A 14,928-nucleotide genomic window follows, 5' to 3' on the forward strand; every position below is an offset into this window, starting at 1 on the left:
CCACAGACAATCCGTGATATTATACACACAGTTCATTGTAAGTCCGATACATTGAACACACGATATACCGAGCGTAGAGCTGACAATACAACTATTACGATGTACAACCAATACAGCGTAAGGTTGAAATTCTAAGGCAATGAACCTACAGTTCCTGTATAACAAATATTACTAAATATATACTTCTAAATGTAACATTGTCAATAAGTTTTCCACTTTAACGGTACGACAACAACAAGGAGCACTTCTAAACATGAATGAAGTAAAATTATTACTGCAGATTGTACTCGTTAATTGTGGCCCAGCTTGTTCCGTAGTCGTTCGTACTCCTGTAATCTGAAACAAAGTAACAATTATAAGGTATAATGAGTGTTTAATAAAATAACCCGTGGTTATTAGTTAACCTGTAGGTTATAAATTAACCTGTATGGTTATTAGTTAACCTTTAGGGTTATTAGTTAACCTGTAGGTTATAAATTAACCTGTAGGGTTCTTAGTTGTGTAAAAAGTTGAAGCATTTCTGTCAGAATCATTTATTCGTGCATCAGACTGTTTTGAGAATTCCAACAAGATTTATCCTGCAACTGGCACCGTCTTTGTTGGAATACACCTGCCACATATACTTTTGCTGTGACGGAAAACTGCTATATTTTAGCACGTGCCAAAATACAGCTTATTGTTGTCAGATACTGATCTGTAAAACAAACGACTTTCACTTCATGCTAATTCGGTTTGAGTTACGGGTATGTATTTGAAAGCAAGAAGAGGTTTGATTACGTATGAAGTTAAAGCCGATGCAGTATTGACTATCAAATGAACATGTTTGGTCCTTGATATTAAGAGCAAAGTAATATTTGAAAGTTATTACCCGAATACCATAAGAGAAATCTTAGGTAAGTTTTAAATTTTCAGGAAAAGTCTGTGGTTGAAAAATTCGGTACCACACATAGTGTATGACCTGATCATCAATGAGCATTGAATTTATAACACTACAGATTGATCCACTTAACCCCAGTCTTTAACCTGACCCTTTGTTGACCCCGCACTCTCTGTAATATGGAGATTTACGTGTTACACACCTAATCTGACGAGTAACTTTGTTCATCCTCTTAACCTGTGCCTGCTAGCTTTGACATTGATAACACCTTTGTTTATCCATCCACTTGATACAATTTACGACAATATCTCCACCTGATTACCTGCTTATATATGTACCTCAGGGAAACAACCCCATTGTCACTAGTTGTTAGATCACTTACCGGAGAGCATTCACTTTGATGAAACCTTTAGCGTCTACAGGATCATAGTTGCCTTGAACGTTCATACTGAAAATATTCATCAACGTAAAATATATATATATATTGTGATATATATGTTCATGTATCTAAATTGGAATTCTGAATAATTAAGTCGTCATTTTTTCCCCTTTTAACAATTTTGTTCGCACCACCTGTCTTCCTTCTAATGTCAAACATTTACAAAGAAAAAGGAAACACTTTAAAAATTATGATTAAGAATCCAGAATCGTTTTAAAGTTCTTTCCTCTTGGCATACTCTCCCTTTTACTGGAATCATATTTAGAGTATATAAAGTTTTAAACCTTCCATTTTGATCGTACGAATGCAGATAAAAGCTGTCATAGTACAGGGCGAAGTGTTTGATCGTCGTAATTGTTGGGTTTATTGTCGTTTAAATGCATCTGGAGATGTAATTTACCTTAAACACTTTGATGACGAAGACCACAGATGTAGTACATGTAATACAGTGAACAATACTGATGTTACGTAATGACTATGAATGTGGTATCAAACATCTCTTGTTCATATATATATAATACCAGGTTGAGACTTCAGATCATCTGTGGTATCAAACATCTTTAGTTACTACATACTTTCTGTGTTATCAAACATCTATAGTTACTACAGACCTTCTGTGTTATCAAACATCTCTAGTTACTACAGACCTTCTGTGGTATCAAACATCTCTAGTTACTACAGACCTTCTGTGGTATCAAACATCTCTAGTTACTACAGACCTTCTGTGTTATCAAACTTCTCTAGTTACTACAGACCTTCTGTGGTATCAAACATCTCTAGTTACTACAGACCTTCTGTGTTATCAAACATCTCTAGTTACTACATACCTTCTGTGTTATCAAACATCTCTAGTTACTACAGACCTTCTGTGTTATCAAACATCTCTAGTTACTACAGACCTTCTGTGTTATCAAACATCTCTAGTTACTACAGATATTCTGTGGTATCAAACATCTCTAGTCACTACAGACCTTCTGTGGTATCAAACATCTCTAGTCACTACATACCGTCTGTGTTATCAAACATCTATAGTTACTACAGACATTCTGTGGTATCAAACATCTCTAGTTACTACAGACCTTCTGTGGTATCAAACATCTCTAGTTACTACAGACCATCTGTTTTAATAAAAATCTCTAGTTCATTAATATCTAATACCAACTTGAAACTACAGCCCTTTTAAACACATCATCGGATCGGCTAGGTAACAAAAACTACATTCAATCAAATTACTTGTGGTTTATGATTACCTGACAAGTTCCTCGTTATAAAGACTGAGCGGAGAGTGCCGAGCTATCACGTAGACAGATCCCTTATAGACCTTCAAACGAACTGTTCCCTCCACATGCTCCTGGCTCTTATTAATGCAGAAACGCGTAAACTCACATTCTGGACTGAACCAAAATCCTGGATAACAGAAAACAAACATATGCACGTGAAGATTTAGCGTATACTAAGAAATTCGAGAAAAAGGAAACTGTGTAGTACATTGAAATTGTGAAAATAACGGAATTCATCAAAGATTACAGACCATAGGTGAGAACAAGACAGATCAGAAGATAAAGGTAGGACCGTAACTAACAGTAACAGAAAAGAATGAAAGTTATCAAATTAGAAGTTGATCATCCATAGGGGAATAAAAAGGATTGGAAGGTGGATCATCAATCACAGAAATCAGCTCCTTTCACAAAAGCATTGAAGAACAGATAGAAAGAAATACTGTTCAACTAAAACAGGGTTAATCGAAGAAAAATTGTATGAATGTGTAAACATAGGAAATAAAAATAAACGAAAAATAAAAATCTCTAAAAAAAAGGATGATGTCCGACACCTTTATAAAAACAATAAACTCTATAAAAGATTATGTCCGGTACCTATGGAAAACAGTAAATTCTAAAAAAGAGGATTATGTTTGACACTTTTGAGGAACAGTAAACTCTAAAATAAAAAAGGGTTTATGTCCGACACAGTGTGAACAGCCTGGTTACTTTAAAGCAGAGTCTTCTTATAGTAGCTGACTATCTTTCTGGACAACATACGGGAGGCCCGTCATCACAGACAGGTTCTTGTGACCTTGTAAGTAACTTACCTCTATAAACTTGATCAGAAAACTTCACATCGAGTTCTCTTTTGATTCTTCGTACCTCCTGTAATGAAGGTAATACGCATTTAGAGAAAAAAACAATTGTTTTGAAACAAAACAGCAAAATTTCTCTTTTTCTTGACAATGTCAATGTCTACTCGTAATGCTTACTTATTTGTACAATAATGATACCTAACGTTATCAATGACATCTCTACAACCAGCAACTGTACCCCAGAAATCCTATTACTTTTCTGTGCCATCAATTACTGAACAACCAAGATCCTATTATTTTCCTGTGCCAACAATGACTGTACATTTAACTAATGTTCAAAAGGCACACAAATGAATTACACCCTTTTATATGAATTTACAGTTAGATAAAGTAGAGCCAAAGAATGAAGTAATGTGAATCATACAGCTGTTTGATCCTACTAGGATTTGTCAGTGATGCTATGTGGTTAAAATGTTAAATCAGAAAAACATCAAGTAGATGTGTATATCCTGAACCGTGCCACTTTTCGCATCAAAACATATTAAAAAATCGCCTTATTTTTGCTATTAACTCGATCATGTACCCTTTCATAAAATCCTCGCCCTTACAAATCAATATCACTCTTCAACAATCTTGAAACAATTGAACTTAACCATGTTCATAATGTCATATCATTGCGTGATTGAATATAACTTTATTAAATCATATCCACGAACCACAGGGAAATCATATGTAATGTAATTACGCCCTCTGCGTCATTTAAATCCTTCCGGCAGTAACACTGTGTACCAACCTTATCCATGGTGAACACTTCCATGTCGGTGTGAGCAGTAGCCAATATAGCGCCCCCTGGAGTTTCGTAGATACCTGACGACGGCAGAGGAGGTACCGGGGAGAACAGACGTGATATAATATTAGGACAAAAGAAGAATTATATTGACAAGTTGTTGCTTTCTAGATGGGTTGAGGGATTTTCATCAACATTTTAAACAGAAAGTGTTCTTGTTTTATCTACAGACTTTTCAAAAAATCATTTTTTATAGATGACAGTGGCGTATTTTAGTTAAACTGATGTTAGTTATGTTAAATTGCGATTGTTTCACTCTTGAGTATACATGAATTTTATCGTAGGTTATATTTTCTAAAGTCACACGTTAATAGTCTCATGCTTTCCCCCTGTGCTTAACATATATATCCACATGTTGTTCGACTTTGTGACATGCAGTGTTGCTGAATCTGTCTTACCTCGTGATTTCATGCCTATAAATCTATTCTCTACGATATCTATTACTCCAACTCCGTGTTTTCCACTGAAAGGAAATTAAAAATACAAACGTTTAATTGTTCTTCAACCAAACTTCATATGCTCTGATATCATCATACAAAGAGGTCGATGACGTCACAATAGTGATCAAATATAACCAAACTGAGTCGTAATATTAAAATACGTATTACATTTTCTACAAGGATATAGAATAATACTGAATTTACGATAACCTGAAGCGAGATGAGGGGGCTCTGGTACGTACCCGATTTGGTTTAGGTACAGGAAAAGCTCTAGGGCGTCCTCCTTCACTGTACCATCCTCCAGATTGGTGACCTTGATAGGTAAACCTGATGATTGCCAAAATGTTATGTAAGAATAACAGTCACACATCTGACATAACTATAATAGCCATGCATTTGTATCTTTCGATCATTTTTTTTAATTTCCTCGATCGCTTAATAGGTTTCAAAATTTGCCCCTTAGCATCACTGATGAATTCTAAAGGAACAAAAGAAATTTATGATACTGTTTAATCCTGTTGCTCATTATTCTATATTTATATTGGTAGGTGCTATTCACTTGTGTCTTTTGTATAATCATCTGACGTTGCCTTAGTATTGGAGTATGAACAACATTTAAATATTCACACCCTAAATGAAAAATTTCTTTTTTTTTCAATCGCAAATAAAAACGTGCCTGAAAAGAAAAAAATCAACAAGGGGGCCTACAGATGTTCGACAGATCTTATTGATTCCTTTGTTATATCATTAATAAACCAAGGGATCAGCTTTCTGTTATGATACACTTCCCCTGCCATGAAACTGTCTGTAAGGAAACGGGTCTAGTCCTATGCATTTAGACAAGACATATGTACATGTCCCTCGTTCTAGAAAATCATACAGTTCTTACATACGACACAGACAAATGGAACCTGTGATAGTCGATATAAATCTGCACAAAGCATTTCCTCAGCTATGTAAACATAAAGCATGAAAGCGACGAGTTCGTATTGACTGCAAATATCAGATTTAGATCCAATTCATCATTTAATCAATGTAATGGTCTGTGGCAAATTAACGACAATGAACAAATTGACTAAGGACTGGGCACATTTTCCATTTTAATACAAAAAAAAAAAACAAAAAACAAAAAAAACCCAATATCCCTCTATTGATTATGTTTTTAATCATAACAATTTTGTCCCCATGACGCTTCTTGTGAATAAAAACTCGAACTCCAAATCATAACACAATGAGCAAAATTGTTGTAAAATCTATCGCAAATATGAAAATATATAATGATAAAAACACATTGTATATGACTTTCTATATTGACCGCCTTCCGTATTTCATATGTACGTAGTAACTATATACAATTTATACTTAGCAGAGATAACGAACTATCAATATTATACTGGCCTTTCTTGAACTCCAGTTCCAACCTCTCTGGTTTATCTGGGGCATCTTCCGGGTGGACAGCCATCTGTAGCATATCCTTAGGAAACTCAGTCTTTGGGTCCTCAAGTATTCCTGATTCGTAACTGACGACAAACAAATAAATGACTGCCAGAATTTTTTATTAACGAGTTTGAAGTCATTTGTACCTAACCTTACATATGATGTCAATACATCACAAAGATTTCGTCCTACTTTTCATTTCACATTGTAGCATGTCGTTATGATAATTTCTCTAATGGAAACTCTCAACTGGAAAGATGGCAGATTATACACATATATTCGACGTTCTTCTAAAATTATCAGATATACGGAAATAACGAAATCTACTCAGTTGTGAGGCTAGTGCGCCTTCTCGTCGAGATTTCAACTTTTCTTTCGATCCCTTTGGATTTCCATCAGCCTCCACTTAAGTTTAAATTTAGGCCCTTAGCATTACTGACGATACCTATCATCTGTATGAAACAGGTTCTTATCTGAGGAATCAAATGGTGTTATTAACTTGTGTGTCTTTTGTACAATCATGGATAAGCTCTTCGAAGGATTCAAACTCATATGAACACAAAAGTAGGCGAAGAGATGTTAAGTTCTCATTGGTATGACAATATTTTATTTTATATTTTATATATTTTATATACCAAATACCGTAATTTTGGCAAGATCTTCCATGGATGATTAAAACGAGGCCTTCAACCACATCGCAAATAAATAAAGTGATGCTAAATAACAGTATATTTATCATAAATAATGATACTACCTTATATGCATCAAATTGGCGTCCATACTCCAGGGAGATTTAGGTGTCACGGGTAGGGGAATGCCGTTTTTCTGTAATTAAGTCCATATTTTCTAATAAAAATTAATAAATTTTCAGTGGTTAGAATCAACCTATGATCAACCTGTAATGAAGACAGAAGTTAACATTTTCCCATAATACTTCAAAATATATAGTTGTGTCTCACTATTGACATGAACGTATTAGCGATGATATCGTGGGATGGGTTATTAAGCTAGTGTTATTGTTGTATAATGAAGACATTTTTTGTTAGAGTAACTAACAACATTGTATACAAAGTGTCTTCTCGTAGATGAATACGGAAAACTGGACAACAGATGTCCTTTGTGATTTAAATTATACTTTAATAGAATGTCATCTGCAGTCTAGGCAAGAAACATGATTAGATATCTGGGTGGATAAATCGATACTACCAGAACGACATGTTGTGTTAAGTTTACCTTTGCTCATGCTCATAATATCAATTACAGCTATTTACTAAAAACATTATCAACAGAATGTTAGTAAAAATACAAAAACGTACGGCCTATTTTAGTCAGTATATCGTTCAATGGAAGACACATACCTCAGCGTACTCAAATAGCGCGTTTCTTCCTTCAAACCTGTTGTAGAATTCCGGCATTTTCCACGGAGCTATTACCTACAATCACAAGGCATTGTCTTTGCTCAAATATAAACTTTTGTTTTCATTTTAAATGTAGTATTAACATTGAAATATGTGACAAATACACAAATCACATCCCATTGCTTTTCGCTCTGAACATTTATCAGCATTGCTTGTTTCAGTATGTCAACCACCAACTAAATATTACAGACCAGTGTTTTAACCGAAGCCTTTAAACAATATTTTCAATATTGAATTTATATATTAATTAATTAAAATGTACCTCTATATTGGGGTGTAATGCATACGCTCCCAGCTCAAATCGGATCTGGTCATTCCCTTTCCCTGTTGCACCATGGGAAACGTACCGAGCGTTCTCTGCTTTTGCAACCTTGATCATGGCCCTAGAAATACATTGTTACAAAAGGAGAGATACATACAATACCAAAATTTTCGTTGGAAACACAAAACTCTTATTTTGTTCTTTAAATCCTTTAGTCTATAAGAGAGGGCGAAATGCGTTCTGGGATCCAACTGTCAAGAGGCTCGTTTGGGTTCCGATGATGACGAAATCAAACTTTCGTCCATACGAAAGGACAACAGGAAGTGATGATACGCCGAAAAAGGAAGGCATAACGAAGTTTCACCAGGACCAAAGAATTTCTTAATACGGCACATATGACAGAGACATGATATCCACCACGTTTCATAGAGGGTAACGACAAAAATATGTTTGTCCTACGTAGATTGAAATGTCAAATGTAGGGAACTCTGTATTACTATTGCACAGCGGGAGGCATTAGCAGTATTCTCAATGTAATGTTAGGTAAGTTGTCGATAATAAAAGCAAATTGAGTAGGTACATTATGACACCGCATCGATTTGATTAACCATGAGAAGCGATTGATCTAGTCTCTCGGAGAGTGTAATAGGCCATAGAGGAAAGAAATAGATAAATTTCAAGTTAAAGACACAAAATTGTGATAAAGATGTAACTATCATTAAAGAATGTTTGAAAAACTAATGTATCTTATTCGTGTACTCGAGGACTGAGTAAATCCCAACTTATGGAATCGGGAACATTTTCAACTAGTAGCAATAATACACTAAAATGAATAATTGAAGAAAATGAGCACTTCATGAAATATTTGTGTTCTACTCTCTGTATTCTCCTACTTATTACTGCCTTATGATCATTTGTGCAATATTTTCATGTATGTACCTTGCGATGCAGGGACGCGCCAGAGCAGTGCCAAGGAGGTATCTGTCCTCGTATGCTGCTCCATTAGCCTGGACAGCCGGCCAGATAAACTCTTCCACGAACTCCTTCCTCACGTCAGGTATAACCATCTAAGTGTCAAAGCAAAAGGTTTCATAAAATTAAATTAATTATAAGGAAAATATATACATGTTCTTGACTTTGTTCTAAAATGATCAAATATATGGAAATTACGAATTTTTTGCAGCTAGTGCACCTTCAAATCTAGGTTGTTACTTTTCTTTCGATCACTTCAAATTTTCCGCAGTCGCCTCCTAAGCTTCTTAATTTCTAAGCATCAATGAAAAGTCCTAGAAGGACGAAACAGTTGTGTGATGCAGAATGAATTCTTGTTTTACTGTATATAACTCGAAATTTGTTTATAAAGGTGCAATCCCTTTGTTTGTACTTTGAACAATCTATTCGATGGAGCTACCGTATCAAGGATTCATACAACACCATTTTCAATTAACTGCTGTTTAACTTTAAGCAATCCAGGATTTCCTTTCACAGGTAATATGTGTATAATACGTGTTGGAGTATATGTGGTGATAATTTGTTTTGATCGTTATCTCCAACGGATCACTAATAGTGCATTACATCTTAATGTTCTTTCTGGTGAGACACTCATATAATTGAAACTTGTTAGATCAACCACTTACATACCCAATCTTTTCCTAAACCACAGAAAACATCCAAATCTCTTCAGACACATATACATATCACTTTGTTTAAAGTAACACGTAGTCAGTGACTCGGAAGTAATACTTAAACACAATTTGTCCTATGTCTAGGTTGCCAAACGTATTTGAGATAATTCATTAATATATTATTTGTGAACTGTTTTACTAATTATCGTCATTAATTTGATTGGTTACTGTACGGCAATTTGAATTTTATAAAATGTTGTATATAAACATCATCAAATAGCTGTCCATCGTTATAAAATTGTTTTGGAATATTTTCCACCATAGACAACGGGATCTCAGAAATAATTACATACATTGGGTAGATACATCATATAGTAGTTGCGGGCTATAATGTATAATCTTATCATAGGGGCCTGATAGTTGAGCACTGTACAATTTCGGTGGTACAAAGCGTCATGTTTGTGTTCCTGAAATAAAAGTCTGATGATCTTGACATTTCCTGTAGTTTTAGCAACAACTGACTATATGCTTAATCTGAAATAAAGAGTCTAAAAATTTAGGAAAATCTTGAAAACTCAACTGATAAAGGGTCCACCTAGTGTGCAAAGTACTATTATTCGCTGACGTGAACCGAAAACTATCCACACCTTGAATAGAGTGATGATGAATCTTGACTTTGACACATTCTGCAAGATCCAAACTACAGTATATAGAGGTATAAAGAATACTTGACTTTTTTGTGTTATTGGTTCACTAGTCTCGATATTTTGTTTTCTTGTTTATTTACCACCGAGAAGACAACATTGGTTGATTCGTGTGCAAAAGATCCGTATGCATCATTCAGTTAAACGTATTTCTACTATTCTTTGGCAAAGAAGTTTACAAACGAAACGGGAAAATCGGGTGGAAATCTTGAAAACACGGTGCTTTTGTAAATAGGAAATGATCTGAATTGATTACCGGTGATATTTATTATACTATTCAAACATTTTGTGCAGGCTGTTAATTAATACTGTGGATTGTTGACACGAGTTCACATTTAAGAGGAGTACAGTTTGTCCTGTTTGATTTTATGATAGTTTTGTAGCTATAACTGATTTCCATGTTTACACTGTTCTTTCCTTAATAATGAAGAATTAACAGGCGATGTTAATGACCAGCCAGGGAAAGTGCAATAGGTCTCCAGTCTCTATAATGTATGGTTAATTTGCCCAGACATCGTGTAGAAGATAAAAACGTAAATTTAGGAGTTACTTTCCATTTCTCAGTTTGTAGAAGAACTTAAGTATATTGAAATAAATAAACAATTTTCGTCATGAAAGTTAAATCTAGTTCAAAACCCTCTTTGACTAAATCAAGAATATATGTTAAGCTTGCGTGCAACCGCGTCAGTGATAACCTATTGATTCTGTCCGTAATTAGCTTGGTCAGGAAAAATTTATTCTGGGAATTTGCGGAAGTGGTGTTAATTTCCCCAATAAATCAATTGACGAGTCTTACCACCGGCTGGTAGTCACGTTAGCAACACAAACAACTGTTCCGATATTTATTTGTTCTCGTATACAGTATTTTTCAGTACCAAGATCAATTAGCGGTAAAATGTTCGTTGTCTGATTAAAAATATGTTTCAGGGGAATTCTATCTAACTGATGCCTGATACTCATAAACATTCTTCTTTCTTTATTATCAAAAGAGTGTATGAGATGTGTTGTGCAAGTTCAAAAATATCAATAAAGCAAAGAACAAGCTATACGTTTACTGAGCCTTTTTGCCGAGTAACAATCATTCATTACTCAGTCTAAATCCAAAATAACACCTGTTACCTCAGCTGTTCCCTCAATCTATATGTACATCCCATGACATGTTCATTACTCAGCCTACATCGCGAGTAACACATGTTACCTCATCCTATGTATACAACCCCTGAGTTTGCTCATTACTCAGCCTACATCCCTAACAACACCTGTTCCCTCACCCTATGTATACAACCCCTGAGTTTGCTCATTACTCAGCCTTCATCCCGTGTAACACCTGTTATCTCACCCTATGTATACAACCCCTGAGTTTGCTCATTACTCAGCCTATATCCCTAACAACACCTGTTCATTCAACCTATGTGTATACAACCCCTGAGTTTGCTCATTACTCAGCCTTCATCCCGAGTATTACCCGTTACCTCATCCTATGTGTAAAACTAAGCAGACGCTCACAACTCAGCATTCTTCACTAATTTTATAAACGAAGTACATATTCATGCCCGATTTCTTTCGTTTATATATCATTATAAACTCCTTATAGACAGCCTGCCTACCTAAACGTCAGTGTGAAGCCCATATGAAAAGAATAGATGGCCTCTATTTATAGCATCATCATTAAATGTACATACTTTTTATGGCCATTCTTCCATTATGAAGACGTATGATTGTGTAAATGCAATGTACGACAAACCATCAATGTATCTGAAACACATCTGAAATTAATCTTTGTAAACATTTAATCCTTAATAGCTATAATATACTATGATATTAGCCGCTCACCTTTTCGGCTCCTAATTTCGCTGCTTTGGCCTTGGCTGCTTCAAAATCTTCATCTTGTCCAACATTGGCCTTTAATAAAAGAGTGGATAATGCAGAAGTTAATCACGATACACGATAAGATCACGGTTTTTTAACATAGTTTCTTCATATTACGACACCCTCATGTCTGAAATTGTCATTTCCTGACTTTTGTTAGAATGTCTGGTGAAATTTATAATGCTAGGCTCAGTGTAACCGATTCAACATTTCTGGATAAGATTGTTATCATGATAGAAGAATGTGATGGCACCAACCATTCTAAAGAACGTTGTTGCCAAAGACAGACATATACAGAAACTTGTTGTTAGCATAGAAAAAATAACAAGTCTACAGAAAGTTGTTATCATAGAAGAAACGTTATGTCAACAGAAAGTGTAAGAAAATAGGAAATCATATTTGAAAAGAATATTGCAATTTTTATCACATTTTAACGATTAACTTATCATTATTTTTTATGTAATTGATCCATAATACATAAGACTGTGTTTACTCTTGGCGTGGTTCGCTTCGGTTTCTTTAGAGTAAACTCCAGTTTATGTGTTACAGCTCAATTACTTAAAAAATAAAGATAATCTTTTTTTAAAAAAAAAAAAAAAAAAAACTCGCCATGATGTCATTAGAGAGCGCTGTAACATTGCTGTAATCACAGAAAAAAAATTATTAAAAAATGAACTATAATGATGTCGTTAAAATATAATTAATACCAAATTGGACATTGACATCAGTCCTCGAAATAGATTGGTTTGATTTGTAGCTGCTTTGTGTCTATTTACAGGTAGTGTCGTTAAAAGACACGCCAGGTTTGCACTGCTGCTTTATACACTGAATATATAATTGCTGTACTTGTACATCCTCTGATTTTGTTAAGGTATAGAGATCCCCCTGCTAATGATAAGCAGTGTGAGAGAACTAAAATCACATAATATAGACCAACATATTAACCTTTTGGCTATTATAAATATTAGAATAACTTGAAACAACACATCGACTTAAGCATTAGTGCTTTCATTCCTTAATCTTCATGATGCTTACTATTTGAATATATATATATATATTTAGCACAAGGCCTCTACGCTTAAAATCAAACTTGCGGTGGAGGTATTTTGTTGTGTTGAAAAAATAATAAGGAAGAAAAAATATTATGATAGATTTAATAAGATTTGAAAGGATTTGTATCATTCGTTATCAAAAGTAAAACGACATACAATAGAAACCCGTGTTGTGATATCACGTCCATCATGACCTACGACAATACTAATATACACAATGACAAAGACGTCCAGTGGTTTATCTGCTAGGGTTGATGTGAAATTTGTGACTACACATGTATTTACATGTAACACCATAACGAGTGAATACATGTCAATTTATAAAATGTAAATGGAATTGATGTAACTTATTATCCCATCTTTTGTCTTTGTCATTATTGCGTGCTTGTGTTGTGCTACAAGCCATTCTGTTCATGCGCATGACATACGTATACTTATAAGGGCTGTATCCCATAGCATGGTTGTATGAATTACTCTATAAAAGTCACTGCCGACCTGGAGTGCGTTCTTAATAGCACCGTAAAAGAGTTCCTGGTTGATATACAACCCCCCCCCCCCCCCCCCAAAAAAAAAAATACAAAATGTATGAAAGTTCATGTCTTTTGGACCTGTTGTCATATCAAGGGTACTGGGAACGTTGTTTATTGACTCCAGCAGTCCTTGTCAATGATAATTAATGTCATATCAATGTGTTCAAACGTTCAAAACGTTCTATAGACTCAACATCTTTCATTTTAACTGTATTCAATTCAGGTCATTAGAAACCGGTGGATATGGGAATTAAATATACATATATTTCCAACATCGATTTCCAAACTTCATGATAAATAGTTATTAATGAACATTATTTCTTAACTATTATGATTAAAGAAATAACAAATGCAATGCTTTTATCACTTAAAGATTATGTTGTATTTTGTTTCTAGTTTCCCAATGAATAAATATATCTTTTTCGTACAAGTCCGTTTGAAATTGCTGATAAAGGACCAGATAAAAAATACAGAGACATTGTAGACAACTATAATTGTACTTTATATTTTTTCCAAAATTAAAGAATAGTACGTTTAGTAGTTAGATTAGTCTTTAATTAATCCAATGATGTGATGATTTAAGTAAACGGCGTAGCATTATGCTTAATTTATAGTAAACAATGATAATAAAAGTTTGTAGATAAGACCCATGTATATCAAGACATCTTTAAACCATTACTGAGTACATATACATGTGTACAAGCCGTGACATCACAGAAACACGCAAATTAACATATTAAAACTAAATTTTATCTGTGATTAAACTTAAACAATGTTAATCTTACCAAGAAGGCGACCACTCGGTAACCCTGCTCTAGTAGCCAAACGAGGATACATGATGTGTCCAGGCCACCACTGTAAGCCAACACCACTCGTTTGTCGTCAGCCATGATTCCAGTGTCCCTGCTACAACAGCAATCTAACGTGACTTGTTGGTCCTATTACCAGTCTACCGAGAAAAAGCGCTGCCAGTCTGCGTTCTAACACAGCAAGGAAACATCTGTATCACTCAATAATCTCCTAGAAACTAGCATCCGCTGTGTCACCACCGCCAAGACACCCAGGTGTGTGTATCACTTTGACTGGACTGGATACTGACTGTGACATAGACTTAATATACGTATCTATTGTGTGTTTAAAGATTGAAACATCAGTGTTTAAATTAAGTCCTTTCATGCCGCTGAGGCCTTCCTTTTTCTTATGTAATACTGTATCATATCATCGTGACGTCATTAAAAGCAATGAAACAGCGTCACAGGCTTCCACATTACAATGACGTCACATTAAAGGCGACTTAAAAAGGCAATACTCCATTTATATGCATTGACCATTTTTGAATAACGAAAATGAC

General features: G+C 34.7%; 1 protein-coding gene across 1 annotated transcript; it reads right to left on the bottom strand.

The window, feature by feature from the left end:
* Window positions 1–290: 290 nt before the first annotated feature.
* Window positions 291–14,480, bottom strand: LOC132546305 (argininosuccinate synthase-like). The gene is made up of 14 exons (XM_060210030.1): window positions 14,363–14,480; window positions 11,960–12,028; window positions 8,737–8,864; window positions 7,798–7,918; window positions 7,476–7,550; window positions 6,872–6,942; window positions 6,079–6,200; window positions 4,923–5,007; window positions 4,639–4,703; window positions 4,187–4,260; window positions 3,406–3,463; window positions 2,567–2,723; window positions 1,260–1,325; window positions 291–336 (listed from the first exon to the last, which is right to left on the bottom strand). Exons 1-14 carry the CDS (start codon window positions 14,465–14,467, stop codon window positions 291–293), a joined length of 1,242 nt encoding a protein of 413 aa, XP_060066013.1. The 5' UTR covers window positions 14,468–14,480.
* Between the last annotated feature and the right edge of the window lie 448 nt (window positions 14,481–14,928).

This window comes from Ylistrum balloti, unplaced genomic scaffold, assembly GCF_031769215.1.
Source record: "Ylistrum balloti isolate Yb309-2 unplaced genomic scaffold, AGI_CSIRO_Ybal_v1 Utg369882, whole genome shotgun sequence".
Classification (NCBI taxonomy): Eukaryota; Metazoa; Mollusca; class Bivalvia; order Pectinida; family Pectinidae; genus Ylistrum; species Ylistrum balloti.

What these genes read in the sequence shown, in the direction of transcription:
- LOC132546305 (XM_060210030.1), bottom strand. Translation starts at nt 14,467, where the DNA reads ATGGCTGACGACAAACGAGTGGTGTTGGCTTACAGTGGTGGCCTGGAC. An exon ending in CGAAATTAGGAGCCGAAAAG is followed by an intron (nt 8,865 to 11,959) that starts GTGAGCGGCTAA and finishes TTTGACACTTAG; the next exon opens with ATGGTTATACCTGACGTGAG. An exon ending in TTCTGATCAAGTTTATAGAG is followed by an intron (nt 2,724 to 3,405) that starts GTAAGTTACTTA and finishes TCTGTTATCCAG; the next exon opens with GATTTTGGTTCAGTCCAGAA.